Source organism: Podarcis cretensis (genome assembly GCF_951804945.1).
Source record: "Podarcis cretensis genome assembly, chromosome: 7".
Lineage (NCBI taxonomy): Eukaryota > Metazoa > Chordata > Lepidosauria > Squamata > Lacertidae > Podarcis > Podarcis cretensis.
Genome location: NC_137176.1, coordinates 68,086,531 through 68,113,263, shown reverse-complemented (window position 1 = coordinate 68,113,263; position 26,733 = coordinate 68,086,531). Strand labels below are relative to the sequence as shown.

The window sequence follows — 26,733 nt, the reverse complement described above, 5'->3', positions numbered from 1 at the left end:
GCAGGCTCTGAAGGCTCCTTGCAATTGGGACCACAGATGGCACAGTATTCCCAGTTATTGGGAGGCTTCTAAGAATGATCAGTTGAATGCAGACCTTCCTGCCGAACAAGAGAAGATTGGAGGTGGATGGAATAGATGGAACACCATAGGCAGGACTGATATGTGCCTGCAAAATCCGCTACTTGTGTTGCCATTCCCTAAATGCTTGAACAGGACTACTGCGGAGCCTACTTGCAATTGCGTAGGGCATCTCCATGGAGTGAAATATAGGAATAGCCTTTAGGATTTCAGGGATATTGTGCTTTGTGAAAAGCTGCTAGATGCCATCTCATAACATAACAAGCAAGGTTAGACAGATGTATTGGAGAGCATCTACATCCATTTGCTTGGGAGGCTAGTAACTCCCTTCCAGAACTAGTCCTGCTACAAAGCCTGCATTTGCCTGCTGATGAATTTGATAGGCAGCCTCTGGCTTTGCCACTATGCAGTGAACACTGCAGCTCCTTGGACGGGACAGTGTGCAAGCTTCATTACGCCATTCCTGAAATCTAGCTCTTTATTTACAATTCATTAGCAGCACAGGCCCTGCTCTACTCTACAGCTAGCAGCACAATCCAGGGAAAAGAGCTTTTGATGGTGGAGTGAAGTTCTGCGGCTCACAGGGGATTCTCAGCTGTCTCCTGTAGGGGAACAGATCAGGTCCATAGTTCTCCTTTGCCTGACCACTGGGTTAGGGTTTTCAGACCACTAGGCCTAATAAGATTAGAAATACATTATCCCAGAGAACAAGAGATATAATACACAAGTGGAAGCTTTGATGAACCAAATTTGCGTTGATAAGAAGATGTGCAAACGGAGTTACATAAGCCTGTGCAACAGCTTTGTGGAGTCTGATAGCTTACACGCTTTCTCTCGTCCATCCCAAGAAGCTACTCAGTACTATCTTTTCTGATTTTGTCTCACTTGCTATTTAGTAAATGTATGTGTCTTACCTCTTTTAAAGGAGGGAGCTCTTAATAAGTCTTTGTAAAATGAGTAGTAAATGGCACCATCACCCTGAAATGTGATTTCTCGTTCAAGCTCCTAGAAAACCAAAATCAAAAAACCAAAATCATATTCTCATTTTATATTCATTTGCCTGGATGACACAACCATCCAATGAGAAAGGATACATCTTTAATAAATCATGGGGGAAGTTCGACTGGGGTGTCATTTCCATTCATTAATAATAATCCTAACAGCAATAATGGGTGATATTCAACTAAGCCATACTCACAGCAAACTGAGTGCAGACAAGTCCAACAATTTCAATGGGTCTGCTCTATTGATGAATGTTGGATATCACCCAATAATAGTTATAAGATTTATTGAGCTATTTGTCAAGGAACTTCCACGAATGGCTCACTACAAAATGTTAACAAGATTTAAAAGCCAACAGTAAAACACAGCAAAAGAACAAAAAACACCTCCTCCTTGCACAGAGGCTGTGAAAAATATTTCAATGGAAAAGACCTGGGGCAGCACAAAACTCCAGTTGCAGCTTCTGGCAATTGCAACAGCACACTTGTTCACCACAATAATGGGAATTAATCTGGAGTATCTATGAGCTATAAAGAGCTGCCTTTATGTTCTTTCAGAATGACAGCCTAACTGGCTTGATACTGGTATTCCATCTGGTAGCAGCCCTTTTCCAGTAGAGAAAGGTGTCTGTACCCACCCGTCCTAGTAAGCAAGATGTTTTATCACACTTCAAGTTCAGACCAGCCCAATAAAGGGTGCGGAGAAGGGGGGAAAGGGGACATGGGCTAGGGAAGTTCTGAGGGCCAGACAGAAAGGCTGAGAAGGCCACATTCAGCCCAAGAGCTAGAGGCTCCTCTCTTCTGAATAAGGTAAAGGTAGAGCGTTTTCCGTATTGTTTGTAATTATGATTCTATTTCCTTACCGGCCTGCCAGAGAACCAGAATTTGCGCTCATGGTATGTCGAAAGGTACATGGCATACATCATTCCACTTATGACTGCTGCAAGACAGCCAAAGAAAAGCTTTGCGAAACGTGGAATGAAGACATCTGTAAAGGAATGTTAGGAACGTCACATGAAGCCACCAGAAAGGTCTAGGTCTTGAGCACAAAGAACAAAGCTTTCAAGGCCAAACCAATGGTCCCCCTAATCCCGTATTCTTTTATCAGCCAGGTCCAGTGACCTGATCAAGAGTTTCCAACAACACACAGAAGCTACAGGCCACTGTGTGGATAGTGCCATTACAGTGGTACCTCAGGTTAAGTACTTAATTCGTTCCGGAGGTCTGTTCTTAACCTGAAACTGTTCTTAACCTGAAGCACCACTTTAGCTAATGGGGCCTCCTGCTGCTGCCGCGCCGCCGGAGCACAATTTCTCTTCTTATCCTGAAGCAAAGTTCTTAACCTGAAGCACTATTTCTGGTTTAGTGGAGTCTGTAACCTGAAGCGTATGTAACCTGAAGCGTATGTAACCCGAGGTACCACTGTATATACTTTAGTCATTATATATAGTTCAATCTGGAATTTCCTGTTGCTGTTTTTCCTATCTAGCTTCCTGAGGAGTGTGTCCTACTCTAAGCCTTCCAGTGCCATGACCTTCCCCTCTTTGGGGGATGAGGACTTGGAGGAAGAATTGAAGGAAGAACAGAGAACTGTTCACAGGGGCGAGACACACTGGTTTCCCATGCCCCAGAACCTCCAGCACAGAAGGAGTCCATTCTGTCAACAGACTCTGTGGCCTGAGGAAGTCACATCATCACCCTCCAACTCTACGGACTCCAGTTTAGATGCTCCATCAGAACCACCATTTCCACCACTCTGTAAGCTGCTGAAATGGGCAGAAGAACTTTAACCAAGAAAGCTTCTCTCACTGAAGACAGAGCTTGCCACCCAGACTGAACTGGAGCATTATTTAAGGGGAAACTGCAGTTCTCAGAGTTCTTTAGGGAAAAGCATAAACTGAATCCGTTTCTAGCTACTGTACATTTCTCACGTAGATGGCCCATCAGCAGTACGGCTGTAGGCAAAGGAAGCGATGCACAAACGTGACTGCTTTGCAGAAGAGTAACTGTGACACCAGCATGAACTGCAGAGTCAACTGCTAAGGTAGGCTAGCCTTTTGCTTGGCAGTCGTTCCATGGAGAAGAGACAAAATGGTCCACACTTGCAGTAGTTGACTGCTAGCCCAAAACTAGCAGTCAATTACTGGAAATCAAATATCATTTACTAGTTTAAGAGGTTAGATCATATGTGTTTTCCCTGCTGGTCTCACGTGGTGCAACAGAAGAATTGCAAAGTGAATTTGCAACACAGAGAAAATCTTAACCCATATACATGATTTTACAATGAAAGAAGTAGAGCGCCACGTTAAAAAAAGAAGGGTACAACTTACATCTTGGAGATTTTTTTGACTTTTTCGTTTCCTCGTCGTTTTCTTCAGGAGCTTTTCCTTCAGCTTCTGTACTGTTCAGCTTCTTTCTCTGCTTCAGATCTGCAGCTCCTGACAACAGAGCCAGAAGTTATTATTGGGCTGCAATCCTACAAATACACATTCTCTCTCTTATCTGGGAACAAGTCCCATGGAACTCAGTGGGACTTCTTCCAAAAAGGATTGTGTCTCATTAAGTTTTCTAATTAGGTGTGGTGCCCATATATTAGCATAATGCTGAACAATGGCAAGCGTCAGCCCAGTGAACTGTCTGTGCTCAGGGTATTCAAAGGGCAGCCTTCCTACATAAGGAGCCAGCCCACCCACCATCACAGTCAGAGGCCCTGCTTTGCATCTCACTGACATCAACAGAAGGCTGGCTGGCATTTTAATAGTAATAATAAATTTTATTTATACCCCACCCTCCCCAGCCAGAGCCGGGCTCAGGGCAGCCAACACCAATAAAATCACAGTAACAACATAATAGGGGGGAAAGAGAGGGGGGAAAGAAAGGGGAGGGGAAACCAATTTAAAATACAGGTTAAAATGCAATTTAAAATGCAGCCTCATAAATCATAAGGGGAGGGAAACATGGGTCAGACCGAGTCCAAACCAAAGGCCAGGTGGAACAGCTCTGTCTTGCAGGCCCTGCGGAAAGATGTCAAGTCCTGCAGGGCCCTAGTCTCTTGTGACAGAGCGTTCCACCACGTTGGGGCCAGAGCTGAAAAGGCCCTGGCTCTAGTTGAAACTAATCTAACCTCCTTGAGGCTCGGGACCTCCAAAGTGTTGTTATTTGTGGACCTTAAGGTCCTCCGCAGGGCATAGCAGGAGAGGCGGTCCCGTAGGTACGTGGGTCCTAGGCCGCATTTTCAGTTTTAGTGCCCATATTGTGGAACTCCCTAACCTGGGAGGCCCAAGTGGACCACTTTCCATAGCACTGAAGAGGACCAAGGAACAATCCCGTTAATAAACAAATTGCAAAATAACAAATAATAGGTATCATAAGGCAAGTGCAGAGTGAGGGCAGTTGCAGGCAGATGTTTTAACCCTTCTCCTGCTGTGCCAATTCTCCTCTGCCAATTACTATCGCTTCCTTGGCTGATTTTAACCTGTCTTTAATTCATCCAGATTCCAAGGCCAGAAATTAAGTACATGGGGAGGGAAAGGGGGGAAGGAATTGGCAGGAGTCTTCAGACACAAGACTTCTGCCCACTGACACTCCTACAAACTCCCACCAACACATTCACAAGAAAAAGTATTTTCAAAGAACTGGGTTTTTTTGGGGAGGGGACCCCTAAATTGGGGAGAATTCCCAAAAAGGGCCCAACGAGGACTGAACATGCTCAGTAGACACTGACTGTTGTTGGGGAGGGGGACTGAAAATCAAGGCAGGGGGGATGAAATGGCCAGAACCCAGAACAGCTCCCCACTACAACATTTTCTTACAGATTCTACTTGTGATCTCCTATGAGAAGACCTCTTGCAAATACCTGTGTGTCAGAGAGAGACTCTTAACTAAGTAGAGATCAATATTCCAGACTGTATCTGTTCTGGAACACTTTTAAACTATTTTTATATGTGAAGCTGTTTTTTAGTTATTTTTATACTTTTCTGGTTTCACCATTGTATCTATTTTCTTTGTTTTATCATTGTGCCTTTTTTTGTTGTAAACTGCCCTGGGACCTTGTGGTAAAGGGCAGGTAAGTAATCTATTTTTAAAAAAGGTACAGCTTTGAACACTACAGCTCTATACCACTGGTTATTTTACCACACACAGACAAGACTATGCAAATTAACGTTTTTTCACACAGTTGAGCTTCAAAACCTTATTTATAACAGGAAGGTCTAAATAAAAAGCATTAAAACACCCACACTGTAACACAGAGGAAGTCAGCTAAATGACGTATATGTTGATTTTCCAGACTGCTGAACTGTGACCAAAACACACAAGCAAACTGCTTCTGTTTAGTTTCCTGCTGCTTTAAAAACAAGGAAATTATTGTTTTCACTCCTGAATATATTTTACCAAGGTGAAAGGGAAAGTTGAGCAAGGTTAAGTGCTAAAAATAGGTCTAGGATTTTCCATTCTGACACATAATTAGGATGGTTAGCATTTCAAAGGACCCCCATTATGGGGGCAGGGGAGGGGACTAGAAGCTATGAACCACAACCTACAATACCTGAGGGACGCAGGTGGTGCTGTGGGTTAAACCACAGAGCCTAGGACTTGCCGATCAGAAGATCGGCCCCGTGACGGGGTGAGCTCCCGTTGCTCGGTCCCTGCTCCTGCCAACCTAGCAGTTCGAAAGCACGTCAAAATACAAGTAGATAAATAGGTACCACTCCGGCGGGAAGGTAAACGGCGTTTCCGTGCGCTGCTCTGGTTCACCAGAAGCTGCTTAGTCATGCTGGCTACATGACCCAGAAGCTGTACGCCAGTTCCCTTGGCCAATAAAGCGAGATGAGCACCGCAACCCCAGAGTCGGTCACGACTGGACCTAATGGTCAGGGGTCCCTTTACCTTTACCTTTACAATACCTAAATGGAATCTCCACATCTCCAGGGGTGAAACACTTCTGAATACCAGATCCTTGGAAAAAACAAGGTTTTCCAAGAAGCACCTGGCTATTCATTGCTGCAACCAGGATACAAGGCCCCATCCTCACTATACATTTAAAACAGTATCATATTAATTTAAACAATCATGGCTTCCCCCAAAGAATCCTGGGAAATGTAATTTGTTAAGGGTGCTGAGAGTTCTTAAAAGAAGGTAAAGATACCCATGACCATAGGTCAAGTCGTGACCGACTCTGGGTTTGCGGGGCTCATCTCGCTTTATTGGCCGAGGGAGCCGGCGTTTGTCCGCAGACAGCTTCCAGGTCATGTGGCCAGCATGACTAAGCCGCTTCTGGCGGACCAGAGCAGCGCACAGAAACGCCGTATACCTTCCCACTGGAGTGGTACCTATTTATCTACTTGCACTTTGACGTGCTTTCGAACTGCTAGGTTGGCAGGAGCAGGGACTGAGCAATGGGAGCTCACCCTATCGCGGGGCCGACCTTCTAATCGGCAAGTCCTAGGCTCTGTGGTTTAACCCACAGTGCCACCTGCGTCCCTGCTGAGAGCTCTTAGGAGATCCCTATTCCCATCACAGAGCTAAGATTCCCAAAGTGGTTTAACAATCAACCCCAGGGAACTCTGGGAATAGTTAGCTCTCTAAGGGGAACAGTAGTTACTAAAGTTTCTCAGCACCCTTTAAAAAAAACTACAGTTCCCAGGATTCTTTGGGGGAAGCCTTGACTGTTTAAAGCGGTATGATACTGCTTTACATGTATGGATGGGGCCACAAGACTCTGTGGGTCTTGGCCAAATTCAGCAGGCTCTTCATGCGTTCTTATGAAACAAGTTTGTCAGGCTCATGAAGCCCAATAAACGTTACAAACCTCTTTCCACAGAGAAGATAAAAATCTCACTCATCTGCAATCACTAAGAACAATCTAGATGAACTCAGTCAGCATTGTAGTCCCTTATCCAGAATTTTTGAGATTTTCAGAGATGCAAATGACATTCTGAATTCTGAGCTGGTCTGTCCAGATATTTAGGATATCTAAAATACTATATACTGATCTTTGAAGGTAAACACATTCACAATACCAAACAAACCTGATATGAGCAGCACTACGTTGTGCAACAAAGCCAAGAATATTGTGATGTGATAAGGTCATATCTAAAGCAAAATGTTAAGTTTCCTTTCAAAAATAAGTATCTGTAAAGGAGATAAGGAGATTGTCCAAGGGTGCAAAAACAACAGTTGCTTAAGGTCACTGTCCCACCCCACTTAATCCTTTTCCAGGTTGGGGAGGGAGAAGAGTGGGTGAGTAACAGAAATGGGAGGTGGAAGAGGGCAGATGGTTTATGACTGCAGGTGTGTATGATGGTCGATGCAGACTGGGGAACAGGGCACATTAAACATATTGCAAAATGACATACAAGCAATATGTCAATGAAAAATACACCAGCTTGCAATGACGGCAATAATAAATAAAAGTTTCTCTTGGTGCCAATTGCTCAACTACCTTAAAACAAGCATGATATAACCAAGCCAGTGCTTCAAGGATAACAGTGTTAGGGTAACAGGCCACCACTAGTCTTTTTTCTTTAATGCACGCTCATTTGGAGGATGCTTGCAAAGTGCATAGACTTTAACTGCTCAGGTAGGTTTAGCTTATTAGACAAAAGTTAACATTTGACTGAGCACATGTACTGCATCTGAGTTTTTTATATTGCAAAGACCACTGTTGTATTTGAGCCACATGGAAAACTCTCATCATCTATACGTATGTTGAACCTGTCACCCAGAAGTATGTTCCACAAAATTATTATAACTTCAAGACAGTATGCTTCAAAGAATGAAAAAAAACTTAATAATATTATGTCTAGGTCATGTAGCTTAGACCAAATTCTGTTCATCTAATTGAAGGAAAGGGAAAAGGAAGATAACAGTAAGCCAAATACAGTGGTACCTCAGTCACGAACTATTCGGAAAACGAACTCTGCAAAACCGGAAGAAAGTGTTCCGGTTAGCAAGCTTTGCCTCAGAAGCCGAACGGTGGAAGGGCACTGGCAGCAGGAGGCCTCAGTAGGGAAAGCAAGCCTAGGTTTAAGAACGCTTTGGTTTAAGAATGGACTTCCGGAACGGATTAAGTTCGTAAACCATGGTAAAGGTAAAGGGACCCCTGACCATTAGGTCCAGTCGCGGACGACTCTGGGGTTGCGGCATTCATCTCACTTTACTGGCCGAGGGAGCCGGCGTACAGCTTCCGGGTCATGTGGCCAGCATAACTAAGCCGCTTCTGGCGAACCAGAGCAGCGCACTGAAACACTGTTTACCTTCCTGCCAGAGCGGTACCTATCTATCTACTTGCACTTTGACGTGCTTTCAAACTGCTAGGTTGGCAGGAGCTGGGACCAAGCAACGGGTACCATTGTATAAAAATCTGGTGGTGTGTTAAATGAAAGTTTCTGTTTTTACATTAGTTTATAGAATTGTCCTTATAGATATGAGTGTGGTTAAATATTGTGAGATTATTTGGGGCACATATTTTTAGGTAGGGATGTCACATGATACTTAAGACATACACAAGCACTTTAGTAACTCCCAGGCTGGGGTACTACAATGCACTCTACATTGAACTGTCATTGAAAACTGTTCAGAAACTTCAGTTAATTCAAAATGTGGTGGCCCATTCATTATCAGCCATTGAGAGCACAGTACAACCATGCTAGGAGATCTGGCACTGGCTTCCAATTGGCTTCCTGACACAATGCAAAGCACCAGTTTCAACCTTTAAACCAGGGGAACTGATTTCAGTCCGAGGCCCACATTCTCCTCTGGGTGTAAATTTGACCTTTGTAAGGTAGGGTAGTTTCCACATATGCTCACAACCCCTCTCTATCCTCCACACAGGCAAGCAAGAGTTCAAGGACACATCCCAACCTGGCAAAAACTCTTTAAGGAAGGTGCAAAGCAGGGCTGGTTAACAGTGTGGCCAGGGTGGGTGTGCAGCCTGCAGGGAGTCCTGAGAGCCAGCCATTTCGGTCCCAGGCCAGAGATTTTCTAACCGCGCTTTAAACCTAACTCAAAACAGCCTTGGTCCAAGGGGGTGCTGGGAGAGCTCAGAGTCCTATCTTTGCCAGAAGCTAAAGAGCAGGACTTCTCTTTCATCAATAGATCTGGCAGGCCATCTTGCTTCTGTTTCACAAGGTTGGTGCAACAATATTTTTGTTGCAACAACCGCTGGAGATGGAAAGGCAAGATCTTGCTGAGCTGACATATGTCGTTCTTTCTTTCAAACAAGAACCAGATAGAGGGCTGTTAATATAATTTTGTCTCACGACTTCAAATGTCTATACCAGCCAACTTTGGTACAAGATATGTTGTTTATCTGTGCATTTAATACAATCTTGCTTAAACCTTGTTTCATCGGAAGCCACCCTGAGGGTCCCATCAAACCATACCGGCGGTTTAGACTTTTCAAAACTTTACAAAGGCACGGAAGATGGAAGCAAACGAGTACGAAAGCCCATTAAAACAAACATGGGTTTTACCTCCTCACACAGAAAGCTCTTCCGTGTAGGAAGACGCACAAGAATCCCATATAACGCAGAGAGCACCATAACCATCACACACCCCTGTTGGGCGCCTGCAGATTTCGCTTTCCCCCCAAGTGCTTCCTGTCCAGAGAACTCCTTAACAGGCAAAGCACATTCCTTGAAAAAACCAACCGCTTAGTTTTGTCACCTGCATTTCGAAAAACCTGGTTTTACCTGTGTCACAATTGTTTGCAGAAACTGAGAAGCCAAAAGAGAGAGGGAGAAAAAAAAAATCCACATACACACTCACTTGTACAGGGACGAAGGGGAGCTAAATGCCCACCTGGTCGTCCTCACCCTCCTAACTCTGTCCCCACGACCCCTTCGGCTTCCCAGCGCCCACATTCCTTCTTGCATTTCAGTGAGCCCGACACACATCCACGCCCCTCCTAATCTAAACCCGCAGCGCCTTCCTCCAGCCCGGCCGCGGAGCCCCGCAGCCCCAGGGCGAGAGGGGTGGGTGGGGGGCCTGGGAAGGAGAAAGGGAAGCGCGCGGCACGTCCCAAGCGCCCACCTTCCTTCTCCATCTCCAGCCGCCGCTGCTGCCGCCACGAACGAGCCCCCGGAGGTGTGGAGCCGGCCTCTCCGGAGCTCAGGGGCTGGCCGGGGTCTCCCGTTCCTTCTTTCCCCCGCGCCCGGCCGCACTCGAGCCCCACACGCCCCGCTCGGGCTGCAGAAGAGGCGGCCTCTCGCTTCCCGTCAGCGTCCCTCTCGCCCAGCCAGCATCTCTCTCTTTTCCCCCTTCAAGGCGGAAGCGGAACGTCCTGCTCGGGGATCGAGGGAGCAGGAGGCGCGTATTTCGGGCGCGTACCGAGGCAGAGACGCGTCTCCGCGCACGACTTCCGCCCTGGTGCCAGCCTTTGGTGCTAAGCGCGGAACAAAGGCTTCCCAGCCTCTCTTTTGCTCTGTATTGCTTATGATGTTAATGCAGGTTCATCCGCACGCACAATTGCAGGCTAGGAAGCGAATTCTCCACTGTGTAGGATGAGATTTGTTCCTGTCTCCTGTTACTACAATTTAAGTCTCAGGACTAAACCTATGCTCACATCATTATTATTTTTAAGAAACACATTTGCATTTAGTATTTCACATTCCTAACCTCCACCTAAGACAGTTCATCCAAGTCACCCCATTTTACAACAAGCCCCATTTTACAACAAGATTAGGCTATAAAAGTTGTTGATTGGCTCAGGATCACTCAATGAGCTTCAATAGTGAGCAGGGATTCAAACTCTGGTATTGTAGTTCCAACTCACAGGGCTCTTTGACTATACAGTGGTACCTCAGGTTACATACGCTTCAGGTTACAGACTCCGCTAACCCAGAAATAGTGCTTCATGTTAAGAACTTTGCTTCAGGTTGAGAACAGAAATCGTGTTCCGGCGGCGCGGCAGCAGCAGGAGGCCCCATTAGCTAAAGTAGTGCTTCAGGTTAAGAACAGTTTCAGGTTAAGTACGGACCTCCGGAACGAATTAAGTACTTAACCTGAGGTACCACTGTACAGTATATGACACTCTTTGTGAACTGCCTAGTTAGTCTAAAAAGAGAAGTTGTCTGTCTAGGACTAGGTTCAGAAGACAGCAACCAAAATGATCAAGGGGCTCGTGCAACTCTCTTCTGAGGAAAAGTTGCAACAGTTGATGCTTTTCAGTTTAGGAGGGAAGTGGCAGTGTATAAGATACTATACATGGTTTGGAGAAAGTTCATAGAAGTTTCTCTCATAATTTAATCTATGTATTCCACTTTTCTAACAACATTGAGTTTGCAGCAGCTCCCATTAACCACAGCAATACAATTGCTAACACATTTGTAAAGCTAAGCAGGGTCTGGTATGGTTTCAATTTGGGTGGGGAAGTATGTGTTGAGATTCCTACATATTTTGCTGTGTTAATGCTGGTGTTTATGCTTTTAAAGTTATTGTACACTGCCTGCAGATTTGATGTGAAAAGCAGCACAGAACTGTTATAGTAAATAACTGCATACAATTTACCTCTCAAAGCTAATGTATACAGATCACATTCCCTCCATTTAAAGGCCAACTATGTTAATCTTTGGCACTGCAGCAGCTGAAGCAAAAGCAAAAAGGAGTGCTTTGGCACCTTAAAAACTAACAAATGTACCATGACATAAAAGCCCACTTTGTAAGATGCATGAGGAGGGGGAAATTATTAAAAAGGGAGGCCAGAAGGCTTAGCAGTGCAAAGGAGCTATTACTTAGCAGACAAGAGCCAGGAAAGGGGCTAAAAGATTCTATTGAAGTTGGTGTGTGACCCACTCTCCCAACAGGTAATGAATGAATTGGCAAAGCGCGATCATTAGTGTACATGAATGCCTAACAAGGGACAATAACCTTCTATGGTGAGCTAGTCACTCCCAGTCTCTATTCGAAGCATCTTTGATAGTGTCAGATTTGCATATGAATTCCATTGCTCAGCAGTCTCACTCAGTAGAGTACTGCTCAGAAAACAATGGTGAATCATTTCAGTCTCTTTGGGCATTCAGTGGCAGGCTTGAAAGTTGCCATACTTCAGCAGCAAAATGCTTCAAAGGGAGACCCTAGCTTGAAGCCACTGAATCAGAATTCATATGCAGATTTGGCACTATCTGACTTGGAATAGAGAAGGGGAGTGCTAGCTCACCACAGAGAGACTGCTGCTAGTTAGGTCTTCATTTGTGCTTTATATCTTGCTTTGCCAGTCTGGAGCGGGTCACCCCCACTAATAGATTCCTTTACCCGGTTTTTTCACCCAATCTTGCTTCTGTTTGGCTCTGTACAGACCTTTCCCCCTTGCTCTGTTTGTCTGCTGCACATCTGAAAAAGTGGACTCTGGCCCACAAACGCTTCTGCCATTATCAGCGTCTTATTCTTCAGGACTCCTTGTCACTTTACTTTATTTTTCTTTCAGACAAATTTAAAACACATTCCCCCACCCTCCAAAGAATCATGGGAACAGTATCTTACCCCACACAGAGCTACAGTCCCCAACATTCTTAACAAGATAGTTCCCAGGATTTTTTGGGTGAGGGATTTGCTTTCAATGTATGGCTTGTATGCAGCCACACAGCTTACACTGAGTCAGACCATTAGTCCCTCTAGCTCACGGTTTCCCAAACCTGGGTTTCCAGCTGGTCTTGGACTACAACCAGTGGTCAGGGATGCTGGGAACAGTAGTCCAAAAATAGTTGGAGACCCAAGTTTGGGAAACCCTGCTCTAGCTCAGTATTGACAGTGACTCCCAAGATATTTAGGTAGGGTCCTCTCCCAGACCTACCTGGAGATGCTGGGGGTTGAATTGAGATGTTCTGCATGCAAAGCCAATGCTCTAACACTGAGCCAAGACCCACCCTTCTTGCTTTTTGGAAAGAAAGCTGACTCTGCATGCTTCAGAATGCACAATATAAGCATTTGTAAATGTGGTGTTTATAATTCTCATTACAATGCCTTTCCACTGAAGCAGATTTCTTAATTAGTTCATATCAGGGGAACCACCCCATGTAATTATTGTAGCTAACCCATTGCTTCCGTATCTCTGAGGCCAAGTATTTATTGCTGGTGAACAAAGGGCTTTCCCTTTATTTATTTTTTTAACTTGTTATCCCATATTCTCTCTAAGGAGTTCAGAATAGCATGCAAGGTCCTTCCTCCTGCCTCCAATTTTATCCAGGCTGACAACAACTCTGTGAGGTAGGCTATCAGATATCTGAAAGGCTGTCACATGGAAGATGGAGCAAGCTTGTTTTCTCCTGCTCCAGAGGGCAGGACCCGAACCAATGGATCCAAATTACAAGAAAGGGGATTCAGACTAAACAGAGTAAGGAGAACTTTCTGACAGTAAGAACTGTTTGACAGTGGAACCAACTCCCTTGGAAAGTGGTGGACTCTTATTCATTGGAGGTTGGGTGACCATCTGTCAGGGATGCTTTGGCTGTGATTCCTGTATTGCACAGGACCCTCGAGGTACCTTCCAACTCTACAATTCTCTGATGCTCTGAAAGAATGGTTGACGAAAGATGATCAGGTAAGAGGATCAGGAGAGTATTGTTGCTCTTGAGTAACTCGCCTGGTTAGAGCATGGTGCTGCTGTTAATGCCAAGGTCACAGGCTTGATCCCCATACAGGACAGCTGCATATTCCTGCATTGCAGGGGGTGAGACTAGATTATCCTCAACGGTCCCTTCCAACTCTGATTTTATGATTCTGCTTTTGGGCTTCCCATAAGCATCTGGATGCTGGACTGAGATGGGTCTTTTGTTAGAGATCCACCAGGATTCTTCTTAAACTTCATGGCTGAGCAGGGCTTATGAACCATTTCCTCACCCTCCCTGCCCAGTCCAAAACCCCATTAGTAGTCATACATGCCCAAAGCACAAATCCCATTGTGATGATGTTGGGGAAGAGTTCCTGTTTGTCCTGCGTTGGTAACACTGCTATCATTAATATGGGGCATACCAATGCAAACACATCAACAGAGAAAACACACTTCTTTGCTGCCTTGTGATCTTGGGTATATCCAAGGAAGGGCATTTAAACCTTTCTGAGAATCTTGGCCCTCCCCTTCTTAAATCTGAAATAAATTATCCTCAGGAAGATGTTGCTGCAGTAACTGTTTATGGCATTTCAGTTCATGTATAACTTTGTTTAGTCTCCTATTTAAATGAGAGAAAGTAACATTTTGGGAGGCACAGGGCTCTAAGTGCTTCCACATGATTCAGGCTACAATCCCATTCACACTTACCAGGGGGTAAAACCAAGTGAAGCTGGTGCAGTTTTGCCTTGGAGTAAATGGGAAGAGCAACCGCTTTGCATGTTGAAGGTTCCAGGTCCAATTCACAGCATCACCAGGTGGGGCTGGAAAGGACTCCTGCCTGAAAGCCTGGAAAGCTGCTGCCAGTCAGTGTGACAGTATTGAGCTAAATAGACCAATAGTCTGACTCAGTAGAAAGCAGCTTCCTATGTTTCAGATATCTACATACTTAAACGAACTACATTGTCCAAACTTGAGAATGTTGTTTTGATTCATTTGGACCTTGGCTGTTTATTTAAAACTTGTTTCTGTATTATGCCTGGTAACCTATGGACCATTTTCCCGCACCCTCATTTAATTATTTCCGCAAAACACTATGCGTATGGCTATATCCAGTAAAGTTGGCCAAGAATATTCAAGCACGCATACATATTTATGCATAAGTACATGCATGATATAATAAAATATACATTTGCTGTCATCATGACAAAAAATGATGTGGCTTTTGTTGATGATTTCATAGAAACCCTCCAAAATGCCAAAGGCTGCAAGAAACCCTTGTGCCTCTAGAGGGCATGGTTGCTGCTCTTCCCTTCCCACCTTTGTATTCAAAATATCACAGTAGAAAGCAGAATGGGGAAAAGCAGGAGACAGGTTACCATTCAAGTATCCATGGCACTCAACTGATTCCTACTAGCACACATAGATAAGCAGCTCTGTCTCTCTATCTCCGTCTCTCTCCCTCTTTATTAACAGAAGCAGGGATGGGCTGCGTTTCCTTGCGGGCGAGATTCCCGGAGCTGCACGCCAGTGGTGGGCAGGGCTAGAGCCGGCCCACTCATGAGGCAGGGTGAAGCACCTGCCTCAGGTAATGGTAGTGCAAGAGGCCCCAGTGCTTCCACCACCAGAAGAACACGTGTGCAACGTAGCCATTCATTTCCCCCATCCCCGGACGGAGAAGCCGAGTGGCAATGCTTTGTGGAAGACGCTGGCTCTCGCCAAGTTTGGTGACAGCCAAGACATTCCAGATGCAGAAGTTGGGGAGCACAGGGGGTGGGGGCATGAGGCAACAATTCCCATTTTGCCTCAGGCAGCAAAATGGGACAGGCCACTCATGGGTGCAGCCAGAGGCAAATGTGGGTTGGCCGCTGTACATAGGCATCGGTTCCTAGGGGCCAAGGCAACTTTGGGCCCTCCAATGTTCTTTTTGATAGCAATACCCATCAACTGGGGGGGGGGCCCTCCCTGAGCCAGCACAGAAAGTAGTTCAATTGGGAAAGGACTAAGCTTTGTTCAAGGATTCAAGGAGGTTCTGTGACAAGAACAACATGGTGGATTTGGAGCAGATCTGGATGGCTGCTTAAGCAAGAGCAGGGAGCTGCTGGACTGACCCTGTAGTCATCAAAGCCTATCAGCTTTCAGAGCATCTCTTGGTACTGATATGTACCCCTCATCCTCCAAAAACAATCCTTTGCAGAAGGCAGGGACTTCATCTATTAAGGGTGGAGTCAACAAAGGAGAAAAGGCTCTTCCTAGCTGACCATGCAGCTTTTAAATGTCAAGAGGAAAAGGACAGAAGCTGCTCCTTTGTTGCTTGTTGTCAGCCACCCCCAACTCCTATTAAAATGAGGGAACATGGTAACCCAGATACTGCAGAGCAAAACCTCCTAATTGTTCAGAACAGCAGGCCTCATCATGAAGCCTTTACAGCATAGAGAGGCAGATTTCAGCTTACTTTGGGTTTTTACTACCACCAACCTAAACGAGATACGAAAAAGTGGATTGGGGCAGCCAAGTGGATTGGATATACATTTAGGGTCAAGGAACAGGATACTTTTTGCACAATCCCCTCATGGTTCCACCCACCCAAACTCCTGCTTTTTCTATTATGGCAACCTAATGAAGTATTTTGGTGGTTAGACAATCTTGGCATCTACTGCAACTCCCCCAAGGTCTATCAGGAGATGCTGCACACCCTACTTTATCAGAATAAAAAAAATTCCACCTGGTGCAGATAGGTGAATTGGTGTTAAGAAGTCTGTTGGTGTTTGCTGGCAGCTCTTCTATGGATGGGAAAGCACTGCAGCTCTGTGGTAGAACATCTGCTTTGCATGCAGAAGGTCCCAGGTTCAATTCCTGGAGAAAGCTCTGGGGAGTCACTGCCTGTCAATATAGACAGTGCTGAGCTGGATGGAGTCAGCATAAGGCAGATTCTGATGTTCAAGTTCCCTGCTTTGACAAAAGCTGGACAACCTAATTCCCTGACTTCCAGCACTCTGCAGAGAGGCAAAGCAGGGCTATTCTATTGCCTCTGATGTGAGACTAGCTACCCGTTAACTGTCACTTGGTGGCAGCCTTTCCCATTAGGCAACCTGAACAGGTTCAGTCCCAGTTGGTCTTTATAAGGTGTGACACATTAGAAGTGGTGCATAATCTTGCTTCTTTTGTTCTCCCTCCTCATCCTTTTTTCCTTATGTGTCATGTTTCCTTAGGTTGTAAGTCCAAGGGCAGAACTCTTACTACTTACTTCTAAGCCTCTCTGGAGTGGGCCAAAATGCTTTAAATAAACAAACCTGAATGTTCTGGTTCAAAGCACACCATGTGACCAAGCCCTGATATTTTTGGGGAAGGGGGAAAGAGGAGCTTATGTGTCAGAGAGAAATCTAGGCCGGATTCAGTCAACAGTTTTTAATATAGTCATCAAGAGAGTGACATGTTTGTGTGCTTGCCGACCCATTCATTCCAAGTATGAGGTGTGAGAGAATGTCAGTCTAAGAAAAGTATTGAAAGCTAAAGTTCCACAGGATGTGGTGTAGGCCTCACCACATCGAAGAAAGCAAATTTAAAAGAAATAGGCAATATGTGATGGATAAAAGTCAGACATAAAACAGTCAGGCATACAGGATACAAACATTTTAAGTACAGTGGTACCTCGGGTTACATATGCTTCAGGTTACATACGCTTCAGGTTACAGACTCTGCTAACCCAGAAATTGTGTTTTAGGTTAAGAACCTTGCTTCAGGATGAGAACAGAAATCGTGCTCCGGCGGCGCAGCGGCAGCAGGAGGCCCCATTAGCTAAAGAGGTGCTTCAGGTTAAGAACAGTTTCAGGTTAAGAACGGACCTCTGGAACGAATTAAGTACTTAACCCGAGGTACCACTGTAGGTGAATTGCAAATTCCTACATAACATTTTATGTATAACCAGCCACTCAACGATCCTTTTAAAAATGTAAATGCATGGGAGCACCTAATGTCTCAGCATTGGTGACACTGAGGCATCTAATCATAAGCCTGCATTTTTATCAAAGCTTATATTTTTTGATCAGGGCCTGTATTTTAAAATGAGCTTAAAGATTTTCAAATGTTTATGCCAGGCAGAAGACCAGCTGCCTAAGAATCTTGGCAATGTTTTTCCTCCTAGACAAGGGGGCCCCCCTGATTTATAGCAGAAAACAATTCTCAAAGTCAAAAAGGGAATTACAGGCTGAGAGCGAGGACACTGACCCTACATATTATAGAAGATAAAAAAAAAGCAGAGATAAACATAATTAAGAGTGGGTAAATAGTAAAATAAAGCCATGTGCCTCCCATTAAACTTGAGCCATATTTTCCTAAGGTTGAAAGGTCAAGAGCAGTGAAAAAGGCAACTGGCTGGCAGAAAGGAAGAGAGTATTTTGGGAAGTCTTTTTCTAAAGTTGTTTCTTTCTTAAACTGAGATCCTTTTAAGATTTCTTTTCCTTTTAAAATGTTATTTATGTTATGTATTAAATATATTGGCTTAAATGTAATTAGGTAAAGGATTTAGAAACTAAGAAATGTTAAATCCTTATGCTAGATTCTTATTTCATATAGTTGGAAGAGATCACAGGGGCCATCAGCCACCAGCCCAGCCCCCCCTGCCAAGCAGGAAACATCATTAGAGCACACATATGGTTGTCAAGCTTTTGTTTAGAGACCTCCAAAGGAAGGAGATCTTTCAATGATGATCCTTGACATCTGTTTAAGATAAAAATTTAAGATTAACCATTTGTTTTGGAGGGCAATAGGGCAAGGAGGGCAAGAGGTGAGCTGGTAATTAAGGTTCCTTGTTGAGACACATGTAAGATATATTACTACTTATTTGTCATTTATAGATAGAAGAATATATAGCTTTTTGTTTCCCATAAAAGGGCAGAAGGAAATGGGTGTATCTTTTGTGATTGGTTCTAGCAAACAACCAATAGGAATTTCAACCAGGCTGATTGGACAGAGGCAGCCACAGGAGGAGCAAGGGGGCTGGATTAAGGAAATATAAGTGCTGGCCAGAATGGCAGGAGGCCAGGCCAGAGCTTGGTAACCATATACCACTGTGCCTCATATTTATTTGTCTGACAAATAAATTATTATTTTAATTTCTCTATTGCTGCCTTGAATATTTCAATCCAGCTAAGCGTTAACCACAAGCAGGGTGCTACAACACCAACTTGGTATGGATCTTGTCAGCCCATTGGTGTGGGAAATCACTGCAAGCATATGTGCCCAGTTCAGCCCAACATGGGGGGCTTGTTGCATGAGCGTGAAGTCACACTGCAACACACACGTGATGTCACATGCATCAGGAGGAGGCTGCAAAGCCTGGAGGGGCCCTCTGCCACTGCGTGGAGGCCCGGTGTTGCCCTTCATCACTGTAGAGAGGCCTTCCGCTGGCGGGGCCCAGCCCATCAAGATTGGTGGGCACTCAGTCCTGTCCCCACATACTTTGGGGGCACCTATAACATTAGAAAGGGCCATGAGGCAGCTGCTGTTTTGAAATAATCCTACAGGATGTAGACACCCAGTTTTCAGGCAGCTTAGGAAATCTTGTGTAATTTCTGAGAAGTAAAAGTGGGTCAATAAATCAAGGTGTGGCTTTGGGAGCACTAGGCAGGAAATGCATATTATTTCCACACTTTCTGAATCACGGTCAACATGGCACCTGAGATCGGCTTACATTTGATGTTTTTGTTGTTGTTATCCTCACAGGATCCTCAAGTTAAGTGATAATAGGAAAGAATTGGGAGAGCAAGAAAGTGGGTGAAATGACAGGTACAGATGTTTGCCCTTTGTAAATATTATGAGAACTGGGTTGGAATGATGCAAAGCCGCCCTGTTGCATAAAAGCTTTCTCCTGGGAAATTTCCGGCTGTAGGTGCATTCTTTGCCTATCGCGTGTAAACTTGCCGGAGAGATGATTCACAATATTTTGCTTCCTGCTTCTCGTGCCATAAATGGATTGTTGCTACCTACAATTGTTCTTAGCTTTGACAGCAATTCCCGTAATAATTAACAGAAGAGAGCAATTGGATGTATGACACAGAACCTGACAGTTGAACAAGAGTCAGGAAAGCTTCTGAAGTCTAATGACTAAGAATCTGCACTACAAATTAGGGCACTTCTGTTTTAAATCTCACCTTTACTATGAACTCAGTAGGAGTGCAAGCCTATGCACACTTATGCAGAAGGAAGTCCTACTGAACAGAGTGGCACTCACTTCTGAGTAAACATGCAGAGGATTCTGCTGTAGTCATTTGGACCTGATGACCTCCAAAATCCCTTCTAATTATATAGTTCTAGGTTTCCTTTGGCAAGCATCCACAATATGGGGATAACATCCTCTTCTCATATTGTGGTGTTATCAATAATATCAACTTGCCTGCTAAAAGCACCCGGAGTGGTGTACTGCCTAATCTGAAAATGATGCACTACTATCAATAAGAAGTCCAAAAATAAATTAAAAGCCATTATGAAGAACATACAAACACTATGTTGTTGGCATCTGTCTGTCTCAGGAGACAATGGAAGAGTGAGCCTTAAGGAGTAAAGTCAAACCATTGGACAGTTACAGTTTCTGCTGTGGCTGTAGAGACCGACACGGGAAAGACATGTTTTATTGCAGGAGGGGCAGATGAAGGTGTCTGGTTTTGCTGCTACAGGTGCGCCATGACATGTCTTCTCCCTGCACTCCTCCTAATGGTCATTCCTCTGGTCACTGCTGTGGATATACGAGCTGCCTGTAAATGCTAAGTATAACTATTTAAACTGCTAGGTGCCAACAAATGGTTGTTCAATATCAAATTCACGATGCAACGTGTTTCTTTTTTTATCAATCATCCATTCACAAACTGACACCTTTTTCATAACAGTGGGCTGGAAGCACTCAGCTAATCCTCTGGTCTGGCTCATCATCACCACGCAAAGAGATTCTGTTGGGATCTGAGAGGTTTGAGCAGCAATGTGAGAAGTGAAAACTAGTGGTGGCAGAGGGTATGGTTCACTGGTGGGATCCACCTGCTCCTTCTGCATAGAGATCAAGGGACAAGAAAAACACCAGGGGAGGAAGAAGGTGGCTAATTCTGCACCATGCAAACATGCAGTTGCTGTCTGGCTAGCAGGTCCTCATGTGGACCACTGATGTCAGCACTGGATGTAGACAGTCAGTGACCATACACCTGATTGGTGTGGACCAAGCCTTCACCTCCTGAACAACAAGCAAAACTGAGCCATCTATGCATAAATGAACAAGGATAACAGGTAGCATCCAACTAATGCATCCCAACAGCGCAAGGATTTATGTTTGCACAATGGAACATTCCCCCTCTCCCCCTTGCCCCTCAAATCTTGAGGAGTTCCTCCAGCCCCTTTGGAACAGATCTGGGGAGGGCACGAGGTACATACAGGTGGAGGAGAAAGAGACACATTCCACTGAAGAAGTGCAAATCCTTGTGCTGATGGGACGCATTTGTGGGATACTACCCAACATAGCTTTAACATTTGCATTATAGATCAAGGAAAAGGCACAAAGCATTTTAAGCATGGGTGTAGCCAGGAGTTATGTTAGCAGGGGCAGGACAACCACTCATCATCCTCTGTCTGCCTCTGTTTAGCAGATTCAGAATGAAATGTCTCAACAACAGTTGTTTAAATTACTTTCTTTAGACCCCAAGTGCTCAGAAAAATCTGTCAAAACCTTCAGTCATCTGAAAACGAGGAAGTTAAATAAACAATTAACAACAGGGAGTACCTTTCGTGCGGAGTATATTTTGCAAAATTACAAAGAACATCTTATTTTTTAAAAATCTAAACTAAAACAAGTTTTCTTGGATTTGCTGAAAATCTTTTCACCAGTTTTGCAAAATTACAAAGAGCATGCCTTTTTTCTTCTTATTGGTGTGTTGTTTTTTTAAAAAAATCTAAACTAAAACCAGATTTCTTGGATTTTGCTGAAAATCTTTTCGCCACTTCCTTCTCAAATTCCTCCTTTTTCCAATGCAGTTTTTCTGTGCACACACAGTAAGCACAGCCCGTTAAGACGCTCTCCTGTCATCACATTGACCTTAGCCAGGTCTTTTCTCTCTGCAAGGTACTGAATGACCTCTGTGGTACAAGTGGTGCATGGCTGAGCAAGAGAGATGAGCAGAGCCTTTTTGTGGTAGGGTAAAAGACCTCAGCAAACATTTCAATTTCAAATATTCTGATTATTTCTACTTTTAGTTAAGTATTTTTATTTATTCACTTGATGGGGGGCAGCTGTTCCCATAGCCTCCCTCTGGCTACACCCATGATTCTTAGCGTCATGTATGGAAACACACTTCGTCTTTTCTGCCTTCCTTGTAATGCATGAAACAGCCCAGATTTGGTATTGTCTGAAGAAGTGACAATGGAAAATTCCTTCATGTTTGAGCTTATTATTTTCCCCAAGGAGGATTACAAGTAGGCTTGTTAATTTTGCCACTGGTTTTTGTATGACTTACACACAGATAATTAAGAGGGCGTTGAAGGACAGTCATTCTTGTGGTATCTTTGGAAACCCATTGTAATAAAATAAACGAATGTACCATGAGTAGATCTCATGCATATTATTTCATCTCTGTGAACATCACTAATGTGCCGCGTTCATTATGTGAATGCCAAATATTTACACTGTTACTAGGACAGGAGGACCTTGAGATCAAGGCTTTGTGATAGGATTTAGTTGCTGTGCTTCTGTTCCCTGTACACATCAGCATCAGATAATAGGTTTAGACATGTTCTCAGCCCTCCCAGGTTTATATAACTTCACATTCATAATTTGAACAGGTTGCTCCTGCCCTAAAGATCACAGAAAGAGTGAATGGAATGTTTTGACCCGTTCTGCCAATCACTTTCTTTTTCATTAAATTACTCAGACATGGAAAGTTGCAATCTGGCAAGTGAGAGTCAGGGGAAGGTACTTTTTGAGAATTTCCACCAAGGCGCCTCTAAGGAATTGGTGCAAGTTTTGAAAGTGATCATTCATTTACTCCCGTTTGCAGATAGTTTGCATTCATGCAACATTTTATTCCAGAATCTATGGAAATCAAGTACTCTCCCCCCCCCCCCACATAGTCCATACACAATCAAGATCTACTGCACATATTTTTGCCCCTGCAAAGGCTTTTTGATGAATTGGTTTTATGCTGAAAATAAAAGCTCATTGTAGATTGATTCTGCATTACCCCACAGTAGTTAGGGGGGTGGGGTGGGGTGGAGTATTCACACCTACCCATGTCATTGTGATTAAGCATATATCTAGATCGCAATCAGCATTTCTTACTTCATTTGCCTGGGGCAAGTACAGGGAAGAAAAGCTATGGATAACCTAATCAAAGGAAGAGTTTTGAAATGGATATCAAGTGTTCACACGCACCCTTGTGGATGGCAGGATCCAGAATTAGTATGGATTGAAAGCATCACACTGAGGACAAGCACAATAGTAATTCTGGTTACTGATTAATAGCACACAATAGTATCAAATCTTTGCTTGACTGTATGGATTGCAAATATCTTGAAAGCAACACATGGCCTCAAAACTGATTTTTAAAATGAGAATGTGTGGTTTTTAATTTAGTTAGTTGAATTAGTGTAATGTTCAATATAAAAATCTTAAATGATATACCCGCTGTCTGTCCAACCAAATATTGACTGTCTGCCACACCCAGGGGGAGAGGCCTTTCCTATTTCCTACTGCTTGATCCTCTTTTATAACCCAGCCCCTTCTGCAAGGTAGGTGTGTGATTTGCCACTGAACTATTGTCCCTCCATTTCCAAATAGCATCGCCTTTATATCTGTCACTCCCCATCCTCCACAAAATTAATGCACCTTTGGAGGGAATCACAATCCCTCCCAAGACACACCCTCCCACACCCAACACACACACACAGAGGCTCTTACATGTAAGTAAGGAGGAAATATTTATTCAGGCAAGTAACTTGAGAGTCCCATGGACTGCAAGAAGATCAAACCTCTCCATTCTGAAGGAAATCAGCCCTGAGTGCTCACTGGAAGGACAGATTGTGAAGCTGAGGCTCCAGTACTTTGGCCACCTCATGAGAAGAGAAGACTCCCTGGAGAAGACCCTGATGTTGGGAAAGATGGAGGGCACAAGGAGAAGGGGGCGACAGAGGACGAGATGGTTGGATAGTGTTTTCGAGGTTACCAGCATGAGTCTGACCAAGCTGCGGGGGGCAGTGGAGGACAGGAGTGCCTGGCGTTCTCTGGTCCATGGGGTCACGAAGAGTCGGACACGACTAAACGACTAAACAACAACAACAACAACTGTACAGGCTTGGAAGCAGAGTTCACGAGTCACAATTCAGGAGTTCAGGGATCAGGCAAGATGTTCAGAACTGGATGGAATCAAAGAAGATGTCCTAATAATAACCACAGCCTGCCCACTGAGCTTTTAATGATGAGACTCTCTAGCTTTTGTGAGAATGTTGAGATTGTAAATGTGCGCACCTCTGGGGTAGGTGGGCCTGCTCCCATAGTGTACCCTCTTGTTCAGGCTCCTGATCAGCTGCAGTTGCCTCCTGAGTAGCCTTCTCTCATCTGGCAGCTGCCTCCACTGAGATTGTCCACTCGAGGTTGACGGGAGGATCCAGCATCCCTTCTCTCCCTTTCAAAGTAGCTGAAATCAAAGCACAATTTGCCCTTCCACAGGGCTGGCTCACCCATGAGGTGGACTGAGGAGGTTGCCTCAGGCAGTGGAATCCCAAGTGACAGCACCCCCGCGGGCACCCTGCCCACCTAGGGTCTATTGAAGGGATGTTGATGGCAATTATGTGGCACTTGCTGGCAGCCCACATTAGAAAGTAACAGTAGGTGCCTTGCCACCAGGATCAGCCAGCACCAAGACTCTGCACATCCTTCTTAAAGTAGCTGTCTGCTACCAAGGTTTATATAAGAACATAAGAAGAGGATCAGGTCAATGGTCCATCTAGTCCAGCATCCTGTTTTCACTGTGGCCAACCAGATTCCTGTGGGGAATCTCAGCGTACAACAGTTACAGTACATTCAGTACACAACAGTTCAGGTAATCTGCTTTCATTTATCTGTTTCACTTTTAGTAGTATTGTTGCACAATAAAGCACTGATTGCTCCTTGACCTTTGTTCTCCAGAGTCTTTGTAGTGTATTGAAAACCAAATGACTGAGGTAATAAAATTACTCACTTTTTTCTGCGGAATTGCTAATCTTTGAAAGGCAGTGCTAGATTTACAGGCAGTACATTTACAAAACAGATGATTTTCAGGAGGTACTAATGTCCAACATCCAAATGCTATTGGAAATTCCTTATGAAGGCTTTTACTGGGTAAAAAATCTGGGCCATCTCATTCCTGGATTTGAAAGGAAAATTAAGGAAGTAAGTTTGAAAGTATAGATGGGGTGGGAAACCCCCATGAGTGTAGAACAAGCCTAAAATTATGAAACAGTTAGCCACTGTCAATTAAAGTACCCATCTGAGAAAGCAAAATAGGCGTAAGTTGTTCATGTAATGTTCCCAAGGGTGATGCAACAATGAGTAAGATTCTTGATTCCTGCATCCAGGTTTGTCCTCGGAACACAGGGCCAGCTCAAGATATTTTGCCACCAGAGGCACAGCAGCAAATATTCCCCAGGAATAAAGAAACCCATTTGCATAAGCCATTGAGGCAAATTTGCAAGTGATAGGAACCATAAGAACCTAGGGAACTGCTTTACACTGAGTCAGACTATTGAGCCAATCAAGCTCAGCATAGTCTACCGACTGGCAGTGGCTCTCCAAGGTTCTCAGACAAAGACACTCCCAGCCATACCTGGAGATGCTGGGAATTAAACTTGGGACACTCTGATTCTTGCATGCAAAGTAGATGCTTTCCCACTGAGCTGTGGTCGTGGCCCTATATTCAAGAGCTATTTAAGATGACCTAAGGCACATCTTAGGGACACGGGTGGCACTGTGGGTTAAACCACAGAGTCTAGGGCTTGCCGATCAGAAGGTTGGCGGTTTGAATTCCCATGATGGGGTGAGCTCCCGTTGCTCGGTCCCTGCTCCTGCCAACCTAGCAGTTCTAAAGCACATCAAAGTGCAAGTAGATAAATAGGTACCGCTCCGGCGGGAAGGTAAACGGTGTTTCCGTGCACTGCTCTGATTCTCCAGAAGCGGCTTAGTCATGCTGGCCCCATGACCCGGAAGCTGTACTCCGGCTCCCTCAGCCAATAAAGCGAGATGAGGGCTGCAACCCCAGAGTCGGCTACGACTGGACCTAATGGTCAGGGGTCCCTTTAGCTTTACCTAAGGCACCTCTTAAGTACATCTACAACACAAAGGAATTTTGATAAAGCCAAGTTCTTTGTTACATTCTTAACAAAGGACAATCCCACATAGAACCATGTAAGCATGGGCATGATGGAGAGTTTGGGCATACTTTGAATCTCAGAAGAGTAAATGCCTATGTCTAAGGTCTAACTAAATGTTTGTGTTGAACACTTTTTAAAAAGGTTTTCTTACCACTGGCCTCTTTACCTTTGCAAGAAAAAGCAACCATGGCCCTCAAGTGATTCAGGTGATTTCGGGCTGGGGTTTGGGGGGCAAACAGCAGCCAAGTTGTCGTGAAACCAGTACAGGGAGTAGTAAATAGTTAACCCCCTCCTATCCACATGCTTTGCTCCCTGTTTGGATTGTGTAGAAGACACATGCCTGCTTTTTCTTGAAAAAGGAAGTGGCCAGGGTTGGAGGCGTTTTTAAAGTTATTCTTATTGAATGAAAAAAGTGCTTGACGTAAGTTGTAGTTCAGCCCTTATGGAGGAACTTCCATGAATGGCTCCATGGGTGGAGAGGGCTGTGATGCCTTTATCCGGGAAAGAGACATGCCAGGGCAGAGTGTGCCCTTAGGCACCTGCTTCAGCTTGTTCTGCAAGTTTAAGCAGCCAAAATGGCACCAGCCACACAAGAGAGGGAAGCATCCTTTATGCTCAGGGGAACCTTACAGTTTGCAGAAGTACCAAAATCTTTAGGAAGAAGCTTCAGGAGGAGAGCCCCCAAAACGTTCCAGGGGGGGCTGAGAATGTTCAGCAGCCATGGAATGTTTG

The 26,733-nt window shown here is 44.5% G+C and overlaps 1 protein-coding gene across 5 annotated transcripts in view; it reads right to left on the bottom strand.

The window, feature by feature from the left end:
• DPY19L4 (dpy-19 like 4) overlaps nt 1-26,733 on the bottom strand; it is a 72,231-nt gene that overhangs the window by 17,973 nt on the left and 27,525 nt on the right. For 4 of the 5 annotated variants that reach the window (XM_079984720.1, XM_079984719.1, XM_079984718.1 and 1 more), the window contains 3 exons: nt 3,410-3,517; nt 1,943-2,067; nt 993-1,083 (listed from right to left, as the gene is read on the bottom strand). In XM_079984720.1, coding sequence (XP_079840846.1) covers nt 993-1,083; nt 1,943-2,067; nt 3,410-3,517 — 324 coding nt within the window. Of the gene's footprint in view, nt 1-992; nt 1,084-1,942; nt 2,068-3,409; nt 3,518-10,112; nt 10,360-26,733 lie in introns of those variants that run through there. The other variant, XM_079984721.1, reaches the window with a different exon arrangement.